General features: G+C 39.8%; 3 protein-coding genes and 1 non-coding gene across 5 annotated transcripts; 1 reads left to right on the forward strand and 3 right to left on the reverse strand.

Annotated features, from left to right (window-relative positions):
• Positions 1 to 2,278: 2,278 nt before the first annotated feature.
• Positions 2,279 to 4,921, reverse strand: ppdpfa (pancreatic progenitor cell differentiation and proliferation factor a). Its single transcript, XM_030424509.1, has 5 exons — positions 4,765 to 4,921; positions 3,189 to 3,292; positions 2,993 to 3,070; positions 2,783 to 2,876; positions 2,279 to 2,702 (listed from the first exon to the last, which is right to left on the reverse strand). Exons 2-5 carry the CDS (start codon positions 3,241 to 3,243, stop codon positions 2,570 to 2,572), a joined length of 360 nt encoding a protein of 119 aa, XP_030280369.1. The 5' UTR covers positions 3,244 to 3,292; positions 4,765 to 4,921; the 3' UTR covers positions 2,279 to 2,569.
• Positions 4,922 to 5,321: 400 nt separating this feature from the next.
• On the forward strand, positions 5,322 to 5,393 carry trnae-cuc (transfer RNA glutamic acid (anticodon CUC)). The gene has a single exon. It is a non-coding gene; the product is annotated as a tRNA-Glu (tRNA).
• Positions 5,394 to 6,627: 1,234 nt separating this feature from the next.
• On the reverse strand, positions 6,628 to 11,653 carry LOC115585849 (tumor protein D54-like). Of its 2 annotated transcripts, none has more exons than XM_030424507.1 (9): positions 11,547 to 11,653; positions 10,983 to 11,101; positions 10,710 to 10,858; positions 10,397 to 10,444; positions 9,220 to 9,321; positions 8,337 to 8,363; positions 7,389 to 7,424; positions 7,204 to 7,252; positions 6,628 to 7,116 (listed from the first exon to the last, which is right to left on the reverse strand). In XM_030424507.1, the coding sequence occupies exons 1-9, from the start codon at positions 11,557 to 11,559 to the stop codon at positions 7,033 to 7,035; spliced, it is 627 nt and encodes a 208-aa protein (XP_030280367.1). In that variant the 5' UTR covers positions 11,560 to 11,653; the 3' UTR covers positions 6,628 to 7,032. The 2 variants fall into 2 exon arrangements, with proteins under 2 accessions (XP_030280367.1, XP_030280368.1); XM_030424508.1 differs by having other exon boundaries at positions 10,983 to 11,098; positions 11,547 to 11,635.
• A 1,617-nt stretch (positions 11,654 to 13,270) lies between these two features.
• Positions 13,271 to 19,137, reverse strand: dnajc5aa (DnaJ (Hsp40) homolog, subfamily C, member 5aa). Its single transcript, XM_030422524.1, has 5 exons — positions 18,981 to 19,137; positions 17,997 to 18,125; positions 17,686 to 17,899; positions 17,419 to 17,590; positions 13,271 to 16,151 (listed from the first exon to the last, which is right to left on the reverse strand). The coding sequence occupies exons 2-5, from the start codon at positions 18,104 to 18,106 to the stop codon at positions 16,048 to 16,050; spliced, it is 600 nt and encodes a 199-aa protein (XP_030278384.1). The 5' UTR covers positions 18,107 to 18,125; positions 18,981 to 19,137; the 3' UTR covers positions 13,271 to 16,047.
• Positions 19,138 to 20,576: the final 1,439 nt, after the last annotated feature.

Below are 20,576 nucleotides of genomic sequence, written 5' to 3' on the forward strand. Positions count from 1 at the left end.
CAAAAGGAGGTCACGTGAAGTTCTGTTTCCCACGTCTCCTCACTGACACAAGACGGTTTGAGTGCAGCTTGTCCTAAACTTGTTGGACATGTTTTAGAAAAAACAAACTGAATGAAATATAAAACGGCTCCATACAGCTCATCAGGGGTAATCCAAGTTTCTGGAAGCCCTGAGATCCCAAATTGGTTTGAAAAGATGTCCATATATACCCTCAACCAGTGTTTTTTTTAAATACCTTTTAAAACAAGCCCCCATCTACTTCAGTTGTTTCAGAGAGAGCTGCTAGATTGTTTTGTTGTGAAGCTCCGGAAATGTTTTAGCTTCGCCCTGACTTTCCATCTGCACGGGGCCGAGTGACTGAATTTTCATTTTTGCGTGAACTAGTCCTTTAAATTCTCTCTCCTGGCAGCATTGGAACAGACTGAATCCTTTACAACATTGTGACGTGAACACAAACAGTTCCAACTGTAAGATCTGACAGCAGCAGGTGGACGGCTTTATTTTTATGCCGTGCAGTCATTACGGAAGGATGTGTGGGGAGGTCCACAGTGAGAGCTGGAAACTGACCTGTGATCTGCTAACACTGTCTGCTGGTTCCTAATTCATTTATTCATATGTAGAAACAAAAATATAAACATAAGTGTAGCTGAAATCATATTGAATTGTCCTGACCTTTACTTCTCCAGAAGCTGTTGGCCCACATTGAAGCTCAGGTGAGGCATTATGTAAACAGCATTAACAACTAAATTAATCACGGCTAATCATATCAAAGCTAAACAGATTAGGTGGGTTCTGTAAGTAGGCTGCTTGTGTTCCCTCGCAGGGTTATAAAACAGCTGCTCTGCTGGCGTGGATCTCCTGCGGGGAGAGACAATATAGCTGAAGAACTGAGGTTAATTCAAAACACAAAGCAGATAGTGTCACAAATTGTTTTTCCTAATCTCAGTAGAGAACATACCTCTGCCAACACCCAACTGACTACTTTATTTCAATCAAGCCTAATTCAGTAACAAACTCTGTACTCGTGTCTCTCTCTACATTTTAAACCACCCAGAACTGCCTAACTATAATTTAGGCTCATCAAATGAAAGATTTACATTAAATTGCACTCAAGTAAAGATACCAGACATCTAAATGCAGCTGATTTTTTCAGATCCATGCCTCATTCCTCTGGAAATCAACAAAAACACAGTCAGTCCCTTTATCCGGATCTGACCTAAACGTGTATGGGTTCTATTCTGGGCCGAGACTCATCCTCCATCCGAGTTCCGTGGAAACCCATTCAGCAGTTTTTGTGTAATCCTGCTGACAAACCAACAAGCAAACAGACTAGAGTGGCACATAAAACGGTCCTCACTTGTAGATAACGGCAACCTAAACCCCCCCCCCCCCTGATACTTTTAATCAAGATCCATGCAGTATTCCTCTAGAAATACATAAATGATAAATAAGAATGCTTTATCCCACAATATTAAAGAAAAATGAGAAAACATTCCTGGATCTGTCTCTGAAAGTTACTGGGGTCTATTCTGGGCTGCGACCCATCCTCCATCCAAGATTCCTGGAAATCCGTTCAGGAGTTTTTGTGTAATCCTGCTGACAAACCAACACACGGACACACAGCTTCCTTGGCGGAGGTGAAGAGGGTGTTTTTCTTTCAGCAGTCCAGTCTCTCAACTCCACCAGCTGAAAACATTAAAGTGTGTTTACAGGTGTTGTTGAGTAGACTGCAAAAAGCAATATAAAGTTCTTTGTGGCTGCAGAAGAAGGTGCTTGTAATCTGATAAATTGCCTCTACAGACATCACTCAGTGGCTTTGTTGCATTGTGGGTAATGTAGGCACCAGATATTGAGTATGTGGAGATATGTCTGGTTCTGTGGTATTGATTTTAAACATTTGTTTTTAAACTGTTTGTGTTGAGTCCAGCAGTCTTATAGGAGCACAATGCTAGACCCGCGGACTGCTGCTCAAAACCTGGTGCTTACATTACCCACAATGCAACTGGCCAATTTATCAGATTACGTGCAGCTTCCTCTGGAGCCACAAAAAGGCTTCATATTAGTTTTTTCCCACATATTCAGTTGTACTCCTCGAGACCCAAACACACTTTAATATGTAAAATTGGTGGAATTACCCTTTAAGGTTCACCTGACGACAACACTCAGATAACGTCCCAGTTTGTTTTCCTTAATAGTGATGTCATGTTCCCTTGAATCTCTTGAGGTGTGTACGATGAATAAAACACAATAATGGTGCTGATGCAAGATTTTTTTTTTATTATTATCATTTATTATTATTATCAACAGTGTAAAGTCACGAGAAGAAACAAAATGAAAAAACTTTTTACATCTTTTTTTGAACTTTTGGTCATAATAAAAAGATACTATACACGGGCAAATATGAAAAGCGAACTTAAACTTCTAAAGCTAACAAACACCGTCGCCATCGCCCGCATCATCTCCAACTCCATCTCCACGAGATGGATGGCAAGCTGCGGGTGAGGGAGGTGCGAGGGGCAGGTGGGGGTGGAGGCGGCAGGAGGGGGAGGCGCTGGCAGGGAATGGAGTCCTATGAGAGAGTTGGTGGAGACTGTGAAACTTCAGACTTTCCACTTTCACTGCTTTCACTGACTTGTCTTTTCAAAACCATCTCCCTGGCGATGCAGGTCACCTGCCCGTTGGCCACTGTGTAGGTTCCGTTCCTGCAACGCAAAGGAAACATTAGCTTAAAGGGCAAGTGCGCCTGATTAACTTCACCGAGGCTGTCTTTATATGTGCTCACTTTTGATTTTCGGATCCGTTCTGCATGCCGGGCGCGAGCGGTTTTGCTAAGAAAAATGAAGTCCACCAGTGGCCAGAATCTTGCCTGGGAAGTCCTGCGAAGAACAAAATAGACGTTAGACAGAAAGTTGATTTGGTGCAAGGACACTTCACTCTCTTAGGTTAAAAAAATATATAAAATATAGAGAAATAAATAAAACCTTATTCATACCTGGGTGATGTGGAATGACCTCCCCCACGTACTCCGCACTGCCACAGGAGCTGTTGCTGGAGGCGGACCCGAGACGCCCTGGAATAAAGATATAGACATTTCCTTTTAGTGATAATTCTGGGAGAAGTCGTCGTCTATTTTTGCCTTTCACTGAAATGACTTCAATATAAATGCAGGTAGGCCACGTCCGACTCACTTCTGTAGTAATCATGGGTGGCGATGAGGGAGCCAGTTGATGGAATTGCTGCCATTTTCTCCGACCTTAGGTGGAAAACCGCTCAAAAGATGGAAAATGGAAATCTGGAGGAGAGACAAGGGACAAAGGTATTATTATCCTGGTTATAATATGGCAGAACGGATCCTGTTTTTTTTTTTTTTTTATTTCCTGCCATTTAAACTTGTTTTATCTCCTGCATTTTGTGGATTCTGTCTCTTGCTTCAGCCGATACCCCAGATTCTGCCCAGGCGTGTGGAGACATGAGGCAAGAAGACACGTCTGCATTAACGGCATGACAACATGTCACTCAGGACAGGTTTCACAGAAGCTTTTGCTGCATGCGTACGTGCCCTCTGTGCTACATTCCTGTCCACAGGCCTTCAAACGGAGAGCGATAAAGAAGCACAGGCAGCTGCTTCTTCCTAGAGTCTGGTTTCCCATAACTCAAATAACCAGAGTGTGTGGGAGAGTATATTGTCCACATGTCCAGCTGAACTCAGACGGCTTGTACACGAGCCGGCTGCATGAACAGATACGTGACCTGGCAGAACATGATTCAAGTTTGGTCCGTTTCCAACTTTCTACTCTTTCCAGCCAGGAAATTATAGACGGGATGCCTGTAGCTGAACCCCTCATTGGTAAAAAATAAACTGAACCTTTTACAGAATGTGTTTTCAATGTGTTAAATATCAGAAATTATCCAAAAACAATTATGTTGTTGGTCCTCTTGGCTTAGTAGAAGATGTTTATCAGCTTGGAGCCTTGGAACCAGCTGAAGGCTGTACAGCTTAACTCCAGGTGAGCAGCAGGTGGCTTTGGGGGATTTTAAGGAGCAGACAATTAGGCTACAGTCTTGATAAACGAGGTCGCAGACGCATGGAAACGCCACTTGTACAGTACCCAGATGCAAATGTGCATGCTGACTTGCAGAGAACAAGTTTAACAAGTTTTTTTTTTCCTTTTAAAGAAACACTGTCTCGTGTTCACTCTAAACAAAGAAGAGTTTCAAGCAAACTGAATTAAAAAAATGACATGACTTCGCAATTTATATTTGGCGGACCCTGCCACCTTTCTAGCTTTAAAAAATAAACAAGTCTGAGTTTGTTTTATCACTTTATTAAAATTGTAAATATTAAAATTGTGAGTTTGAATTTCTTCTCCAAAACTAACAGTGCCCCTTTAAGAAGTTGGAATATGATCATTTTGACTTTTCTTTCATTTTATTTAATCACCCAAACTGATAAATCAAATTTCAAGATAATCGGCGAGTACTTTAATAGTTAGAGGTTATTAGAGCCCGACCATGAATCTGCTCCGAGATGAGTTTAATAATTGTTTTGATCCAAAGAAGGGGAACATAAGATAAAGAAACAAACCTTCCCACTCTGTTGTTGTTATCTATGTTCAGTTTGTTCAATAAGATAGAGAGAAAAGAAAATCTGAGTTTCAAGTTCTTCTCCAAAACTGCATTGGGCCCCTTTAAATGACACCTGCGGCTGTAACAGGTGAAACTTAAAAAAAAAAACTACAATATTCTTAAATTATTTCGACCTACCTTGGAGAATCAGGATGCGGTTGTAAGGCTCGGATGGCTTGAAGTAGAAGAGGTCCTAGTTGTTACAATGGCCCATTTGTGGCTGAAGTGTCGGTTCTGACCCGGTCGGTCAACTGTGCTGCTGTCACTGTCCTGGCTGAGAGAGGGCGACCGCTTTTTATAGGTTCTACCCCCGGCGCGTGCTGCTGCTGCCTGCACGGGGCGGGGCCTGTGGGTGGCTCGAGGGGAAAGAACGTGCAGCTGGAAACTCAGTGACACCTGAGAGGCTTTGAGGAGGCTTTAGGTAACCCGATGAGAGACACACTCCTCACACACCTCACGCTCCTCAGCTCCAGGCAGATAACAGGAGGTAGCGGCTCAGTTTCAGAGCTGTGAACGTTATCGTGTTGTTGTTCTTCAGCTGCGCGCAACGGTGACGTCAGGTGACGTTAGCTGGGTTGGAGGTCAATCCGTGAATTAGCTACTTTATGTGTTAGTGAAGGAAGGTTTCAATTTTAAGTCATATCTCTAGCAAGGATATGCTTCAAAAATTTTAGTGACACACGGCGTTGCAACCTTCCCTGGTGGTCTAGTGGTTAGGATTCGGCGCTCTCACCGCCGCGGCCCGGGTTCGATTCCCGGTCAGGGAACATCATGTTTTTCTTGCTTAAAATTGGTGTCAGAGGACGTATAGAAACTTAAAAGATACCTTGGGCAAAAGTTACAGTCGCCTTCATGAGTAGAACTCCAACAGAAGTATCTGACATAAACTATTCTAAATTAGAAAGTACGAGGGAAACTAAATTATATATGTATTTACATGTAACTATTTAGTGTGTATGATTTGGGTCGACCATCACTGGATCATCAAAATAATCCCCAAGTGTTTTCTGTTTGTTTGTTTTTTCAATCCAATTCCCAATAAAATGATTTTAAACGTGTTACTTTGAATCTGATGAAGTAGTTTGACTATCATTCCCGTCAGGACGCCAGAGGACGTACTCACCACCTTCATTTTACCAAGAAAAACACGTGTATATACGATAATGGAATTGATTACAGTCACATGCAAGACATAAAATGTATAGTGATGTTGCACATATTGTATGTAAATTACAATAAACATTACAGGACAGTGCACATAAAATATGCACACTAGTCAGAATCGGTTAGGGCTGTTGGGAAAAGGTTGCATGCATGTAATGTGATCAATGTTGCCTTATTTTTTGGGGACCAAAAATATTCACAAAACACAAAATAAAAATTCAGATATGTAGTAGAATAAATGATTAGGTAAAACACTAAAATATCCCAATATCCCTGACAAATATTGAGTAGTGTATTTGAATAAGATTAAAAACAATATAATTCTTAAAAAAAAAAACACACTATATGAATTTAAAAAAGGTAAAACGTTGGTTATATGTACAAGTCACATTTTCTTCTTTCAATTCCCAATAAAACTATGTAAAAATGTACTACTTTGGCTCTCATGCAGCACAGCGTGGTGAGTAATGTTATTTCCCTTTCAAAATGCAGTGGATAGGAAGTATAAAGCTGCAGAAAATGAAAATACTAAAGTAAAGTACAAGTGCTTCATTCCATCACTGACAATTAAACCTAAATATTTTGATTTCAGTATAAGTGGATGCACAGTATGAGAGGATATGGACACTTACTACACTTAGTTTCCATTTAGTAAAATAAAACTCTTAATACATTTGTGGCTTCTAGCGCCACCCAAAGGTTAATTTGAAACAAGGCCACCACCAGCAGCAGCCTTAAAATTTTCTGTCAGAAATAACATAAATAAATCTTATTAAGTAAACATCAGTTTAAGTAAATTAACTTCAGTTGACCATCAATGACAAAAGACCAGACACCATTCGATTGACTTTAATTGAAAAAAATTCACAGTACAAAAATACTTATTGTGATATTCTGTTTTGTAAAATGCCACAATTATTGTCAATGAATGCTTATTTGGAAAAATATGTTCACTGCACTCACAGGTCAAAATAAATAAGTCTTAAATGTGTCCAACATACAGAAATATAACACCTGACATATTAAAACCTGCTGCACCCGCGACCCGACTCCGGATAAGCGGTTGACAATGGATGGATGGATGGATATTATATTTAGACTATATTTACATGCAAGTTTTACATGATACATTCTATTCGTCTTATTGTATTAATACAACAGTCAGAAGTAACTGGAGAAATTCACAGAGACAAGTGAGCAAAATATCATTCTTACATAACTTTACATGGTTTGAAACACAATTTATTCATATGAGCTGTTGCGTGAGGATCTTCGATCAAACCCGGAGGTGTCACCATTATTTGCCAGACTGCCAGTCACCTTGTCCTGCGTGATCCAGACAAGAAGGTGATCAATAATCAGAAACTCAGTAAGAACACTTTGTGCGCTATAAGCCCGTTTGGACAAACTCACCTTCACATTGCCGACCATGTCCTCAAAAGACTTAAACGTGGAGGAATGTCTGCGGAGCGATGTGAAGAAAAAGTACACTATTAACATTGTCATAAGTTATAGTTATAACTAAACTGAACATGTATTTAATCACATGGATACAGCAGTAACCAGTTAATAAAGGACAAACATTCATGGTGTTTTACCTCATAGTCGGCACACTGATGTTTTGGCTCAGGGAGCTGGGCGTCACAGTGAAAAGGCAGAACAAAGAAGGTTTGAGCATTAAAGAACATCATACAGAATCAGCAAAAGCATGAAAAAAGCAACCCTTTAATTTGCTAAAACTATCATACATGATCTGTGTAGTGCTGCAACTAATGATTATTAATTAATCTGTCACTTCTTTCTTATGATTCATCGATTAATAGTTTACTCTAAAAAAAGTCTGTCACAATTTGCCAGAGCCCGATGTGATGTTTCTTTTTCTTCTCCAAGTAAATATAAACTTTGTTTAATCAGGAAGTCACTTTGAGATCAAGATCTCATTAACAAGTGAGACCTCAGTAGGGTATAAAAAAATCAAAAAAGAATAAAATACAAATAGTAATGAAAACTTAATGGTAATGACACAAAAAACATGATTAAAAGAATAGTAAGTCATAAAAAATTGGATTTCAATGGATATAAAACTAAGAAAAAGAGCAAATCCACAAATTTTGAGAAGCAGTAAATGGAAAATATTTATATTTAATTCTTAGAAGAAGAATTTTGTTAATTCTTAAATAATAATTTAATTGATTTAATAATTTGTAATATTCTTAAAAAAAAATTTATTTTAAATATGATTAATGTCATTTCCTTGATAGAAAATGGGACAAAATGATGAACATTTATCAAAATGTTTGACATCGTTGTTAACTTTCATGTCTAATAATAATAATAATATATATTATTTATGTGAACTGTATGATCAACTAACAGCTACTACAGCCGCACAAAGATAAAATGCACTTTAGAGTCAATATATTGAACTTTAAATGTTATGTTCTGGTCAGGAAACATGTAATGGAGCACGTCCACACACGCTCTCTGCAGACCATTCAGCTCGACAACACTGAGCTCAGTTCAGTCTGAGCACTCACAGATCTTACCGTGGTGGGCTCGGGAGAGGCAGAGCTCTGTTGAGATAAAAACAGACACACAGATAACGTCACACCAGCTTCTGTTTCCTCACGGACGAGAACAACAGACTTATCAGTGACTGCTGCTGATGTCCAGCTGTACTAGTGTGATTGGATTATGGTCGCTTACTGCTCAACACAAACACAAGACAGGAGGCCTTCGAGCTTAAGTTGAAAACATGCACGCAGTGTTTGAAAAGTGGCCATGAATGGTTGGTTGTGGTGTTCTTCCCTTCAGAGCACGGACTCTTAAAGTGCTCAGCTTGTGTTTTTGTTGTTGTTTTCAAAGATCTGTTACAATAATAACCATTTTTTACAGTGGAAAAAGCATCAAAAGGAAGAAATACGCATAATTTACCTCAAATGTTAAAACATTTTGGGCTGACTGTTCGATTACCAAAAAATAGAAAATAGAGGAGGTACCACGAATAAAAAGGGATCCTGAAATGAAGAGTTTATGGCGGCTGATGAAAGGATATCAGTTGCTAACAGCTTTAAAAGACAAGAATTATTTTTTAAAAATGTCAAGCTGTCCATGAAAAGACCAAAACCAATCAAACGTCTCTGTAACAGCAACCTCGGTTTGCATTTTAAGGCATCCCTCTGACATTTGATCTACTTGTGATGTCTCTCTGTTGGTTTCCTGCTCGTCCATCTGTCTGGATGAATTAGCCAAAGACAGATTTTCCAACCAGGCACCTCAACAGTAGCTTCTACACTGTTTGTGTGTAACTGGTAGAACCCCCAGCTTAAACGGCTGCTCATTTTGGTTTGTTATGACTCATTCCTCATCATTTTATTAACAAATATAATTGAAAATTTCTCTCTTTTTTTATTTCCAGAACTAAAGTACCTCATTGCTGCCAGTCTGCTGGTGATGACCATGCCCACACTGGAGAGAGCAGAAGTTGTCACCTGGCCTGCTTGAGAGAGACCCTCTCGTGTCTTCACATATCTACAGGTAAAAGAAGCAGCAGAAGTCAGAACCTGAAAGAAAGTCTCAACACTCCCAGCACACTTGTGACACATATTAGTTCAGTTTAAGATGATATTTGGGATTTTGGGTAGCACAGAACCATACTTCCTGACTACATTTAGGAAGATCTGTTATTAGGACACAAATTTATTAACAACAGAACTTTCCTGACTAATTAATTTTCAGTCAGGAATCCTAAATTAGGATGGCACAGACCCTGTCCTACAGTCAAAATAACTGCCACCAACTGTTGTTAGATCTGAATGTCAGTAACAGTGAAGATAAACGTTACACTTGAAAAGCTAACACTGATGTTAAACCGTTGGAGAAGCTAACACTGATGTTAGTCTGTTGAAGAAGCTAGTGATGTCAGTCTGTTAGCTTTAAATTTCCCGACCATGTATTAATGGGTATACAGAATATCCTCTCCTCCACCGACATCATTCGCGTCTCCAACTCATCCGAGCTAACACTCATCACCCATATTTTATTGTCTATTAAAGCGAGCTAGCTAGCCAGGGACAACTGTTGTCACGGATACAGGATGTTTCGAGTACATTGTACATACAGATACAGGGATGACAGACTGAGTGTCGATCAAAGGTTTGAGTTTACAGTTCTAGTAAGGATATCTGAAGTGTTAAATGCGAGGTCTGTGATAGGAAAGGACAGCCATGAGATCAGGAAGATTGGATTTTTCCTGTCTTTGAACCTTAAGCTAAGATTGGACAAACATCCACTACATTTTTCTGTACCGAGGCCCCAGAAGAGCGCAAAACAACAGGCCCCTTTACATCAATGGCTAAAGACTATCTGGCTACCCCTGCCGCTGCCTGTTAATACTACTGCTCCTTGTGCTAAGTCAGGCTGTAAGGCTATTTACAGGGCACCGATCCTATTTGACCTGGAAAATCCCATCACTTGTTCTTTAGAAGAGATGCCTCTTTAACATGTGAGCACAGAACAAATAGGTTGGGAAACCCCTGCGCTATAGAATACCGTACAAGTATTTTTTTTTATAGGCCAGGATGCAAACATGACGACCAACACTCACATGTCTGAGTGGCTGATGTCGTCCAAAGTGGCAGAGGCTGACAGATACCTGAAACAAGAGCACACGATGCATAAGTTGGCAGATTATTACATCGACTTAGGACCACGACAGTCGTGAGTCATTAGCATGTGTTCAACAGTTATGTAACCATGTCACACGCTGTCAATGTGTGGCAAATGTTTTGCCAGCTGAAAAGGGGGAGTGTCTAAAAGCAGGTAAGACTATAGAGGTGCGTAGTGGAGTTTTTACAGCTTACTGCTATTTAAAGTAACAATGACAATCTCACACAGGATGCTATAAACACGCAACTTACGGGGCTGAGGTCTGGACGTCATGCCAGCCTTTGGACAGGTTCTGTTTGAGGTTACTGAGGGGGCTCAAGCCCAGCTGCCTCCTGATGTCTGCTGCATATTTTTCTTTGACAAAAAGCACCTGTCGCAGAGTCTCAATTTCATCCTCCATCTATACCACAGAAAAAAACAAAAACAAAACGAGACAACAGTAAGCAGATACCGTGAAACATATTAATATATTGTTCGGCTCTCTACAGTATATTGAACTCAATCGCCCACAAAAGCTGCACCACCTTTGAAAGCTCAATCCGTAGATGGTCTATGTCCTCCTCGGTTAGATCTGAGGGTGAATATCCATTTTCTGGTATACTTGTGGAGAAGCTCATGGATGAGGAAGGTCCACCAAAACCTGCTGAGGAAGTAGACAGACAAACAGACAAACATACAGACAGATAGATAGATGATTTGATATTTTTACAGAATTTGCAATGATGTATGAAGTAGTTCCTCTAAAACCATCAAAATAGTTATAGGAAAAATATATATATTATTAATAGATAGATAGATAGATAGATAGATAGATAGATCAGTTGTATATCTTACATAACAGTGTAAATACACACAGGCGCTAGGAGCTGTCCTCAGTGCTGAACTTCACTCTGTCTGACAGGCTAACTGAAGCTAACTGATGCTAACAGCTAACAGCTACTTGTTGCACACGGAGCTAACGTTAACCGGCGTCGACGGCAGCAGAAAAACACACTTTAAACACGTTATATGGCGACAAAAACTAACTAAGCCACTTGTAAAAAGTCATAGTAAGGTACTCTTTAAAGACATTGTGATAAAAGTCTTACCTGGTCGGTTCATTGCTGCCACTCTCACCTCGGAGTGTTATTATCAGTGGTTAGCTAATTTAGTTTGAGCCTGCTGTGTCCGTCCAATCAGCGCGCGAGAGACACGCAGGAGGCAGGAACATGTCACACACACACACACACGCTCCAATTATAATTAATTTGTTTACTTCTAGCTTTCCCTCCATCTTGACCAGTAATCAGTGATGGAATGTAGCCAGATTACTGCATTCAAGTACAATTTTGAGGTACTTGCACTTTTGAGGTACTGCAAATATTGTACTTTTACTTCATCTACATCATACAAACACTCTAATAAAACAAAACTGATCATCACAAAAATGCAAATTACTGGATCCAATAATTCGTCGACCGGTTGTATACTGTTTGTATATGTATGTAGTATTTTTTTGAAAGTAACAAATTACTCCCTACTATCTACTTATATTTTTGTAATTATGTCATTTTTGAGGTGTTTGTACTTTATGAGTATTAAGTCCTTCCTTAATACACCATGTCATTTATGCTTGCTATTCATAATGCATTCAACATCACCAGTTAAAAAGTAACTAATACTGAGTTTGAGTTTTACTTGTAATTGAGTAATAAGTCAGTAATGTAACTGTACGCATACTTGAGTATAGATTTTCAGTCTTTCCACATTGACACACATCAATCACTGATTCTATCACAAATTCATCACAAAGGTTTGTCCTGAAAAACAGCAAAACTACTATACAAAGCAATAACCTTAACATACATAGATTTCTATCTGAGGAATACAGGACAACACATTTTAATCAGGCTATATATGCGTCATGAATAACAGTATTCAATTTCCTTCAAGATAAGACATTGCTTACCCAGTGGTTGTTTTTTTTTCTTATCTAATCGCAAGTCATGACATCCCAAGCAGACCAAAATAGTTCACAAATAATCAAGAGTGGAAGAAGTAATCAGATCCTCTACTTAAGTAAAAATAGTAATACCACAATGTAAAAATACTCCTTACCTGTCCTTGATTCAGAATCTCAGATTAATCATAATTAAATTCCCAAGTTAAACTTACAACACTGTACATATACAGACAGAATGGCTCCTGTCACTGTAAAATTTAATACATGTTTTTGTGTGTGTGTGTAGACTCTCATCTAGATTTAGCAGCCAGCAATAAGTTGGTAAAATGAAAGACTTGTCTCCATCTGCTGGCAAAACAAGCTGCAACACTGCAGAGTGATGAGACTCATCTAGAAGCACGTGAACAATGATTTTGCAGCTTTTAGTTTTCTGTGGTTGTTAGCATGAGTCAAAGCCAGAGATATTAATCTAAGGATAAATAACATAACAATATTATACCGTCAGAAGGTATAATTTTATAATATTTTCTCTTAAAACCCACCTTTTCTTTTAATGCAAGTAAAAAGTAAAATTGGACATACAAGTTAATTTTTCTGATTAAATCGAGATACTTTTATTTAAGTAGATTTCTTGCTTCAGGACTTATGAAATAGTTTTTTAGAGGTTTTAATAGGCTACAATCTACCCAAAATATGTCATTGGTTATAATTGATTATAACATTAGCTTATCTTGCATGTGTTTTTGTATTAATATAAGTCACTGTAGCCTTCATTAATCCAGTCAGTCACATTCAAACCTCCTCCCAACTGTAACAGCTTTGGGTGTTACATGTTTTATTAAGCCCATGTGAAAGAATCTGATAAGGACACAATGTTCAGGAACATTTATTCAACAACAGCAAATCAGATCAATGATCCACTTGTTTTCTTCCAGACACACAATTACCATGCTACAACATAAACGTTAAGGTTTATACTTTATATAGGCCGTGTGTATGTACAAGCAACCTTAACCATTAAACCATTCTTCGCTAAATTTAATGGTTACAATACAACATCATACCAATTATAGCCAATCATCATTTGAAACATGACAAAGTATGAAATAAATAAAAGTCAAAAAATGCATCATATAACCATTTCACTATAGTTACACTATATACTATGTTGTCTTTTTATGGAGTCATTTCCTGATCATTGATCCATTATAGTTTTTTTTAAACACACAGTGCATTCAACTGAGAACATTTACAGTAGCTTTTTTCAGAATCTCAATGAAAAAGCCATGACAGGAACATCTACGTTTCATCAAGGGTTACAGGAAACATCATACAAGGGCCACAGAGGTCAACATCCATACCATTAATAGCAGAGGGTGGGCAACAGGAGCTCACCAATTGTAAACCATTGAAACACATTATTAGCAGTTATGAAACTAACAAAGTGGCAAAGATGTTCATGGCAATTTATGGCAATTTGCAAACGTGTGGCAATATATGCAAATTCAGTCGTATGAAAAATCTATAGAGTCATTTAACTTGGAGCTGCCTGTGGCGCTGGCTCACGGATGATATGCCTCACGAGCTTCTTATTCTACATGGATCGAAAAAAGTCAATAATGATAAACGATCACAGCATCGGACAAAATGTCATCAGACTTTAGTTCAAAACACGAGGACTAAAAACATGATGAAAATCATATACCTCACCACTTAAAATATCATATATAATAATTAGAATTATAATATAATAAAATATTATATTTATGCTCTGTAAGTCAGCTTTATTTCCCAGCTATGAAGAGTGTGACATGTTTTTTTCCACATGACATTAATTACTTAACATATTCAAGACAGCTCACAGCGAAAAACATGTCACCCTCTGAGCAGAGCCGGCTGGATTACCTGCAGCTCCTCGGCTTCTTATAGCTCATTAGCAATAAATTAACAAAAATACTTGCAGTAACTGGATGAAATCCATATCTTTCGGTCTCTATGACATCTCTGAAATAAAAATGTTTGGCTTTTGTTATAAACAAACAAATAAAAAAGGAAAAGACGGCAGAAACTCGTGATATGATTAATATCGGAGATGCTTTGCCAAACTTTTAGGGCTGGGTATCGATAAAATTCTCGATATTGATACCCTGAATTTGACAATGGTTCCTAAAAGATTCTTTTTTTTCGATTTCAATTTAATGAAATCTGTTTTAACGAAAGATTCCATTAGACATACCTGTAGTGAGCCCTGTCTCTGGGTGATACCTCATGTTTTCCTGCACGCTTCGAGACAGCCAATCACCGGCACTATCACCCCTCGACTCCACAAGCATGCTGCATGCTTATTGGCTCACTGACACTGATGATATTAACTCTTTAGGTATTGAAATTTGGTAACGAATGACAGGGCATTTGTAAATATTCAATAGTATCGAGGTAACATGGTCAGTGCCATAAAAGTATCAATTTGATACTCGGCCCTACAAACTTTCGACAAAACGATCCGATGTCAACAAATCTGATAAATCAAATGTAACAGCTGATCGAAAATGCAACAGGAACAAAATAAAATGAAACAAAAAATTATTCTTAGGTTTATCTGAGAACAGCATATCAACATTAAATTATGACACTATAAGTAACCCACCTGGGCTGAAACCTGCCATAATAGTCAGAATTCAAGATATTATGAACCAACATGAACGTTACATAAAAAAAACGACTGTCATGACGACTGTTCAGTGCTGCAGGACCGACAGGAGAGTAGGCTCTATCCTGCAAGAATTAGCTGAACTAAAGCTGAGGCAGGGAAGAGAAAAGCCAATACTAATTAATTACTAAAGTAGAACTGTGACGCCAGCAGGCATTCATGAAATCATGTCTGCAAATAAAGCTCTGTGCCTTTACAAACCTCATGATTCACATTAAAAACACTCGGGGGGGGGGCACACCAAAGACAAACACAGTGCCAAAGACGTACTGTGGATCTGACGATGGCAGGTGGCATCTTCAACTAAAACAGTGCTGATTGCAAATCAGAAGTAAAAACTGCGCTAATACATGACAGCTCTGTTCTTGAAGGTTTAATGACGGCACCGGCCGCCTTCGCAAAACAAACAAATCTCTCTAACCAGCACCTCCCTGAGCCATGGCTCTCCTTTTTCTTTTAGCACAAAACCCCCTAATCCTCCTCCTCCTTGTGAACTGTACTGCTTGAACATATTGCACATATTTATGCACCTACATTATGAGTCTTGCAAAGTAAAAATGTGGCTAAAGATGAAATAAAATCTGGAGACCATGTTTTATAAACAGTGCATGCTACACCATGATGCAAGATGTGGGAAAGGGGAAGTGGGATAGGCGACCTGTGAGGTTAAAGGCCAAGAAATACAAAAAGAAAGAAACGACAAGGAAACAACTTAATGTTTCTCTTGTCTTGGGAACTACATGGTGGACCAATCGGGGGAGGGGTGTAAGGGGTGTGATTTCATTAGTTCCTTTCATGGGCCATGCTTACTAGTCCCTCTCCTCCGCATGGCTCCCTTTCTGAAGTGAAAAGATGGATCGCTCTTTTCGCTCATCTCATCGAGGTGGAGCAGGGAAGCAGGCAGGACCGCAGGCCAGGATTGACGGGGATGGAGGGGTTAGTTGAAGCCGGTGTCGGTGTGATAGGAGTGGTGCCCATCTGATGTCAACTGGGTCGTCTCTGTGGCTGATGGTTGCAGCATTATAGGGTCACCCCCAGCCTCTGAAACAGAAACATTTTCAGTAGCTGCATTATTTGAACTGCACTCCCTGCTTCCTGTTCAAGGAAAGTCTGTTTAGGAAATGCAACAAAATTCCTCCACATATCTGTGATTCGTGGCACAATTAACAATTCAAATGTATTTGTCTCTTCCCATCGACTTCTGTACTGTCCCATAAGCCTCACTGTGGTAGTTTAATTAATGACAGGTCAGGTGAAACATTGATGTTGTCACCATCGTCAACACTTCTGAGATAAACGAGCAAAAATGCCAGAATAGTTAAAAGGTCCACAATAGCTCGTTTCCCGAGAAATATTAGAGAAATATAAAATGAGTATATATGAATAAATAAGTAATTAATGAATACTAAACTACTTAAAGGCGCAATATGTATGAATTGGCCCTATGCAGAAGTCAAATTCTGTTCAAATAGGGGGCAGCATATCACCAGATCAAAAACTAATGGCTGCTAACTTTAACTGCCATTAGCTGTTGGCTACACCATTCGAGTTAGCTGGGCGCAGAAACTGAAGGTAGCCAGCTCAGCAGGTGGAAGTCTCTAGTGCACACGCTCTACGGGCTGCACAACACAGAAGATCCCGGTATATTCATAACAGTGAAGTCGGAAGTTTATAGTCTTTAAAACGGCACTGTACAGCTTTTACAGGAATGAATGGGGCCCCGCCTCCAACACTGTGTCCAGATTTAATGTAACATCCTTGGATGTAGCCGTGCAGCTAGCGGTTCTGACTGGGAGCTCAGAGCAACGGTTGAGTGTTTACACTGCTTGCAGAGGAACTTTGGACCAAGACGGGCTGAGGCTAGCTGGTTTGCGTGCTTACTTCATTAGATAACTTAGCATCATAATACATAGACATAAAGTATTATGTCTTCACATTCTACTGAAAACAATAAGTTATTTTTTAAAATTCTACATATTGCAGCTTTAAATGGTGAAACGAATAATGATAACATTAGTTACAGCGGCATATGTAAACTCTCACTTTTTGAGCTCCATTATTCAATGACTGATGGGTAATTTTGCTTGTCAAGTGATGAACAGATGATCAGTTCTTCCCTACACAGTTAGCACCTTGGAACTGAGCATTTTCTACTATCTTACTCAACATGGCTAAATACCCTGTGTAGTCCACTTTGCAGGGGAATCACCAGGCGATCAGAACGCACCTTTGCATTGTGCCCCCTCCTGTTAATAACCCCTCTGACCAATTCAAAGTGGGAGTGGCGACGCAGGTGATTCAGTCTCACCTCTCTCGTCAGACTGCAGCTGAGCCTCCAGGTCCTCGGGGGACACATAGAATTCCTGGTCCTGTCCCTCCCGAGGCCGTGGTTTACATTTTCCACAGCAGCAGTTACAGCAGCAGCACAGGCAGCAACAGAAGTAGCAGCCGGTGGCAAGGCCGCAGAATACAAACAGAGCCTGCAGGCAAGCAGAGTCATGGGAGGACGTGAAGAGTCAATGTGTGAGCAAATAATACGCTGAAAAATGAAATCACAGATTTGACTCAGTCTTACCTTTGCCCACCAGCTTGAAAGGACAAAGTAAGTGTTGACATTCTCCTCGCCGAACTGCTCGGCCACATATAGTCCCAGAGAACCATATTTGTCATAAATATTACGCTTTGTGGGGTCGTTCAGAATTGCATGGGCGTTATTTATCTCCTTGAACTTATCTGCTGCCTCAGGATTGTCAGGATTCTTGTCAGGGTGGAACTTCAATGCCAGTTTCCTGTGTAGAAATTTGGAAAAAAGACAATGAAATAAAAAGAATCACAGCGCACATTTGGGTTTCGTGAGGAAGGCTAAGTCGAAGAGGGATGCCTCACCTGTAGGATCTCTTGATGTCATCACCTGTGGCCACCTTCTCAACTCCCAACACGTGGTAGAGAGACTCACCAGCGGTGGACAGAGAGCGTTGCCTCTGGTGCTCTGCCATGATACCTCACGTCCACAAGCTGGGAACAGAAACAGGAAACTGAACGCACTGCTTCATAAGCAAGGCCTGTTTGTTAAGAAAGCCTGTTTATCATGACATACATCCGGCCTTCAAATAAAGTGAGGCCTGTGTGATTGAATCCATCTGACTGCAGGCAACAGCTGGTCCGTCTCATTAAATACAACTATCCTGCACAAGCGATACTATGAAAGATCCACCTCTGTCTGCAACGTACTGGCTTTATTCCATTTTCCTGCACTCATTGAATTTTCACACATTTTCACTGTAACTGCACCGACGATGTCAGTCGTCCGGCTACATTTCTACATGGTGATACCTAAACTGTGACATCTTGGGAGGACCGCTGACTGCCTCTGCTGCTGGAAGTAAATCAGTAACTGACATCCACACAGCCGGCCACGCTGCAAGAGAAAATTATTCATCAGACTCATGCTGCAAGTAAAGAAAGATTAAAGCCATTCCTGAAAATGTAGCTGCTTCCAGATGGGTGTCATCTTGACACAAATGAATAGGCAGTGGTCTATTTAAAGCCCTTGTGTAGCCTTTTTCAACGTTTTCACCAAAAAACCGTCTCCTATGTCATGTGGGTGTCAAATTATCCTTTGATCCGGATCGCATCCCGATGTCAATTGTCAATAAGAAGGATTAAAGTCTGTGAATACGATGCTAGGAGCATAATCTCTCTGCAAGCATCATCAGCAGCAGTGCTATAGCGCACAGCATCCATGTTGGTTTGCTTCCTGGCCTGTTCTTGATGCAAGAGGGGGGATGGATCGTCAGCACTAATTTTCAAGGGCAAGGGGCAGCGTCTCGAGAAAAAAAGAAACGGGCGAAATGCACGATTCAGTCTCACCTTTCAGTCGACTCTGATGCGCTGCAACACTAGCGATCCCAGCAGGTTATGATTTTAGACAGTGTAGCGTGACTATGGCTGCATCTCGCACGTACCCGGAGCCTCTCTGGTTCTCACTACGCAACCATGGACAGCTGCAGCAGTACGCTGGCTCCGCCCCCAGAACACCCCATGGCGACCCGACGTGCGCGTGCACTGGAGCGCTGGGATGATGGAGAGGATGCTGGATGCAAAGTGCAGCTACAGCAGCGAGGAGCACACGGAGGAGAGCCCAAATCTGCTTATTGTGGACAAACACAGTCGCTAAGGCTAATACATTTTCAAGGGGGAATTATTTAAGACCACTTAGCACTGATTGAATAGGCTAGAAGCAAAAAGTTACACATTTTCTCAAATACGCTAGTCGCTTTCTGTTGCAGATATTTCCATTACAGCATAACGACTGGAAACAGTTTGCTTAACAAAATCTACAGCACACGCTTATTGATATTATAATAATGATCAACAATATTTAAATTAGTGTAAAAATATATTTTTGTCAGTGTAAAATGAACCGTTTGCAGTTTTATAATTAGCTTGAGTCGAGCTAGCATATTTCCGGACCCTGAGCAGTTGCCAGGCAACCAAAGGAGATCCAGGAAGTGAGCAGCTAGTCTGGCCCGGAGAGTATCACTGCCGTCAAATACAGACAAATTATTATTTTATACAGATTAAGCAAACAAATTATAATGTTTTAAGCATTTTGTTTTAGAGACACAGGTTTGACAGAGGCAGGCTTGGTGTTTCCTCTTGTTTACATACGTGTTAAGCTTCATATTAACTCATAAATTAGCATTTAGCATAGCCCTACAGAAATGTTTTAATTAAATTGTGGAATATCGCTGAATAATAAACTGTTTGATACTTACTCGTTTTGTTCAGCAAGATAATCCTCACAGATGAACACCACTTTTGAGATTTTCGAGGCGTACATTAAATCGCCCGAAGTAAAATGCCATTGCTCGGCTACAAAGACACTACATTGCGGTAGCATGACTTTAATAGACCTGAAGAAAAAGTTACACTTTTTGGGAAATATGCTAGTCGCTTTCTGTTGCAGATGACAGGCTTTATCAGAATTGTCCATTATAGCATAAAAACAAGAAACAGCTGTCTTGGCCCTGACAAATGGTAACAAAATCTACAGAACAAGCTCAATAATATTTCAATAATAATACAAAATATTTAAATTTGTGTAAAAATATCTTTTAGTTAGTGTAACATCAACTTAATTAATTTTTATGTCACTGACAAAAACATGCAGCGTGTTCATCATTGTTCATCATCAGCTTTGTCACTGAAAACATTTTGACTTAAAGGAGGACAAACGATGCGATACGATATTTTGCACACATCCAAAGACTGATTCAGGCATGTGTTTGGACCTATAAAAGGTGAATACATTAAAAACATGACACACATCATAGAAGGAAAAGCACAAATGTTGCTTATTACTAAATCTACTGTATAATGGCTGGGTACAAAATCTCTATTATGAGAAAGACCTATCGGACTGAGTTCCATTATCAAAGGTCTTCTACACAAGATTGAAATCAA

This window comes from Sparus aurata, chromosome 7 (genome assembly GCF_900880675.1).
Source record: "Sparus aurata chromosome 7, fSpaAur1.1, whole genome shotgun sequence".
Classification (NCBI taxonomy): domain Eukaryota; kingdom Metazoa; phylum Chordata; class Actinopteri; order Spariformes; family Sparidae; genus Sparus; species Sparus aurata.

Bases quoted from the DNA above. Each gene is read 5' to 3' on its own strand.
- dnajc5aa (XM_030422524.1), bottom strand. From the start codon at position 18,106: ATGGCAGAGCACCAGAGGCAACGCTCTCTGTCCACCGCTGGTGAGTCT. The intron at 17,900-17,996 runs GTGAGGCATCCC...ATTTCTACACAG, and splicing joins GACATCAAGAGATCCTACAG to GAAACTGGCATTGAAGTTCC. The intron at 16,152-17,418 runs GTGAGACTGAAT...TTTCTGTTTCAG, and splicing joins GCTGCAGTCTGACGAGAGAG to AGGCTGGGGGTGACCCTATA.
- ppdpfa (XM_030424509.1), bottom strand. From the start codon at position 3,243: ATGGCAGCAATTCCATCAACTGGCTCCCTCATCGCCACCCATGATTAC. The intron at 3,071-3,188 runs GTGAGTCGGACG...TCTTTATTCCAG, and splicing joins CACCCATGATTACTACAGAA to GGCGTCTCGGGTCCGCCTCC. The intron at 2,703-2,782 runs GTGAGCACATAT...TTTGCGTTGCAG, and splicing joins AACGGATCCGAAAATCAAAA to GAACGGAACCTACACAGTGG.
- LOC115585849 (XM_030424507.1), bottom strand. The intron at 9,322-10,396 runs GTGAGTGTTGGT...TTTTACCTGTAG, and splicing joins GACATCAGCCACTCAGACAT to ATATGTGAAGACACGAGAGG. The intron at 8,364-9,219 runs GTACTTTAGTTC...TTATCTCAACAG, and splicing joins AGCAGACTGGCAGCAATGAG to AGCTCTGCCTCTCCCGAGCC.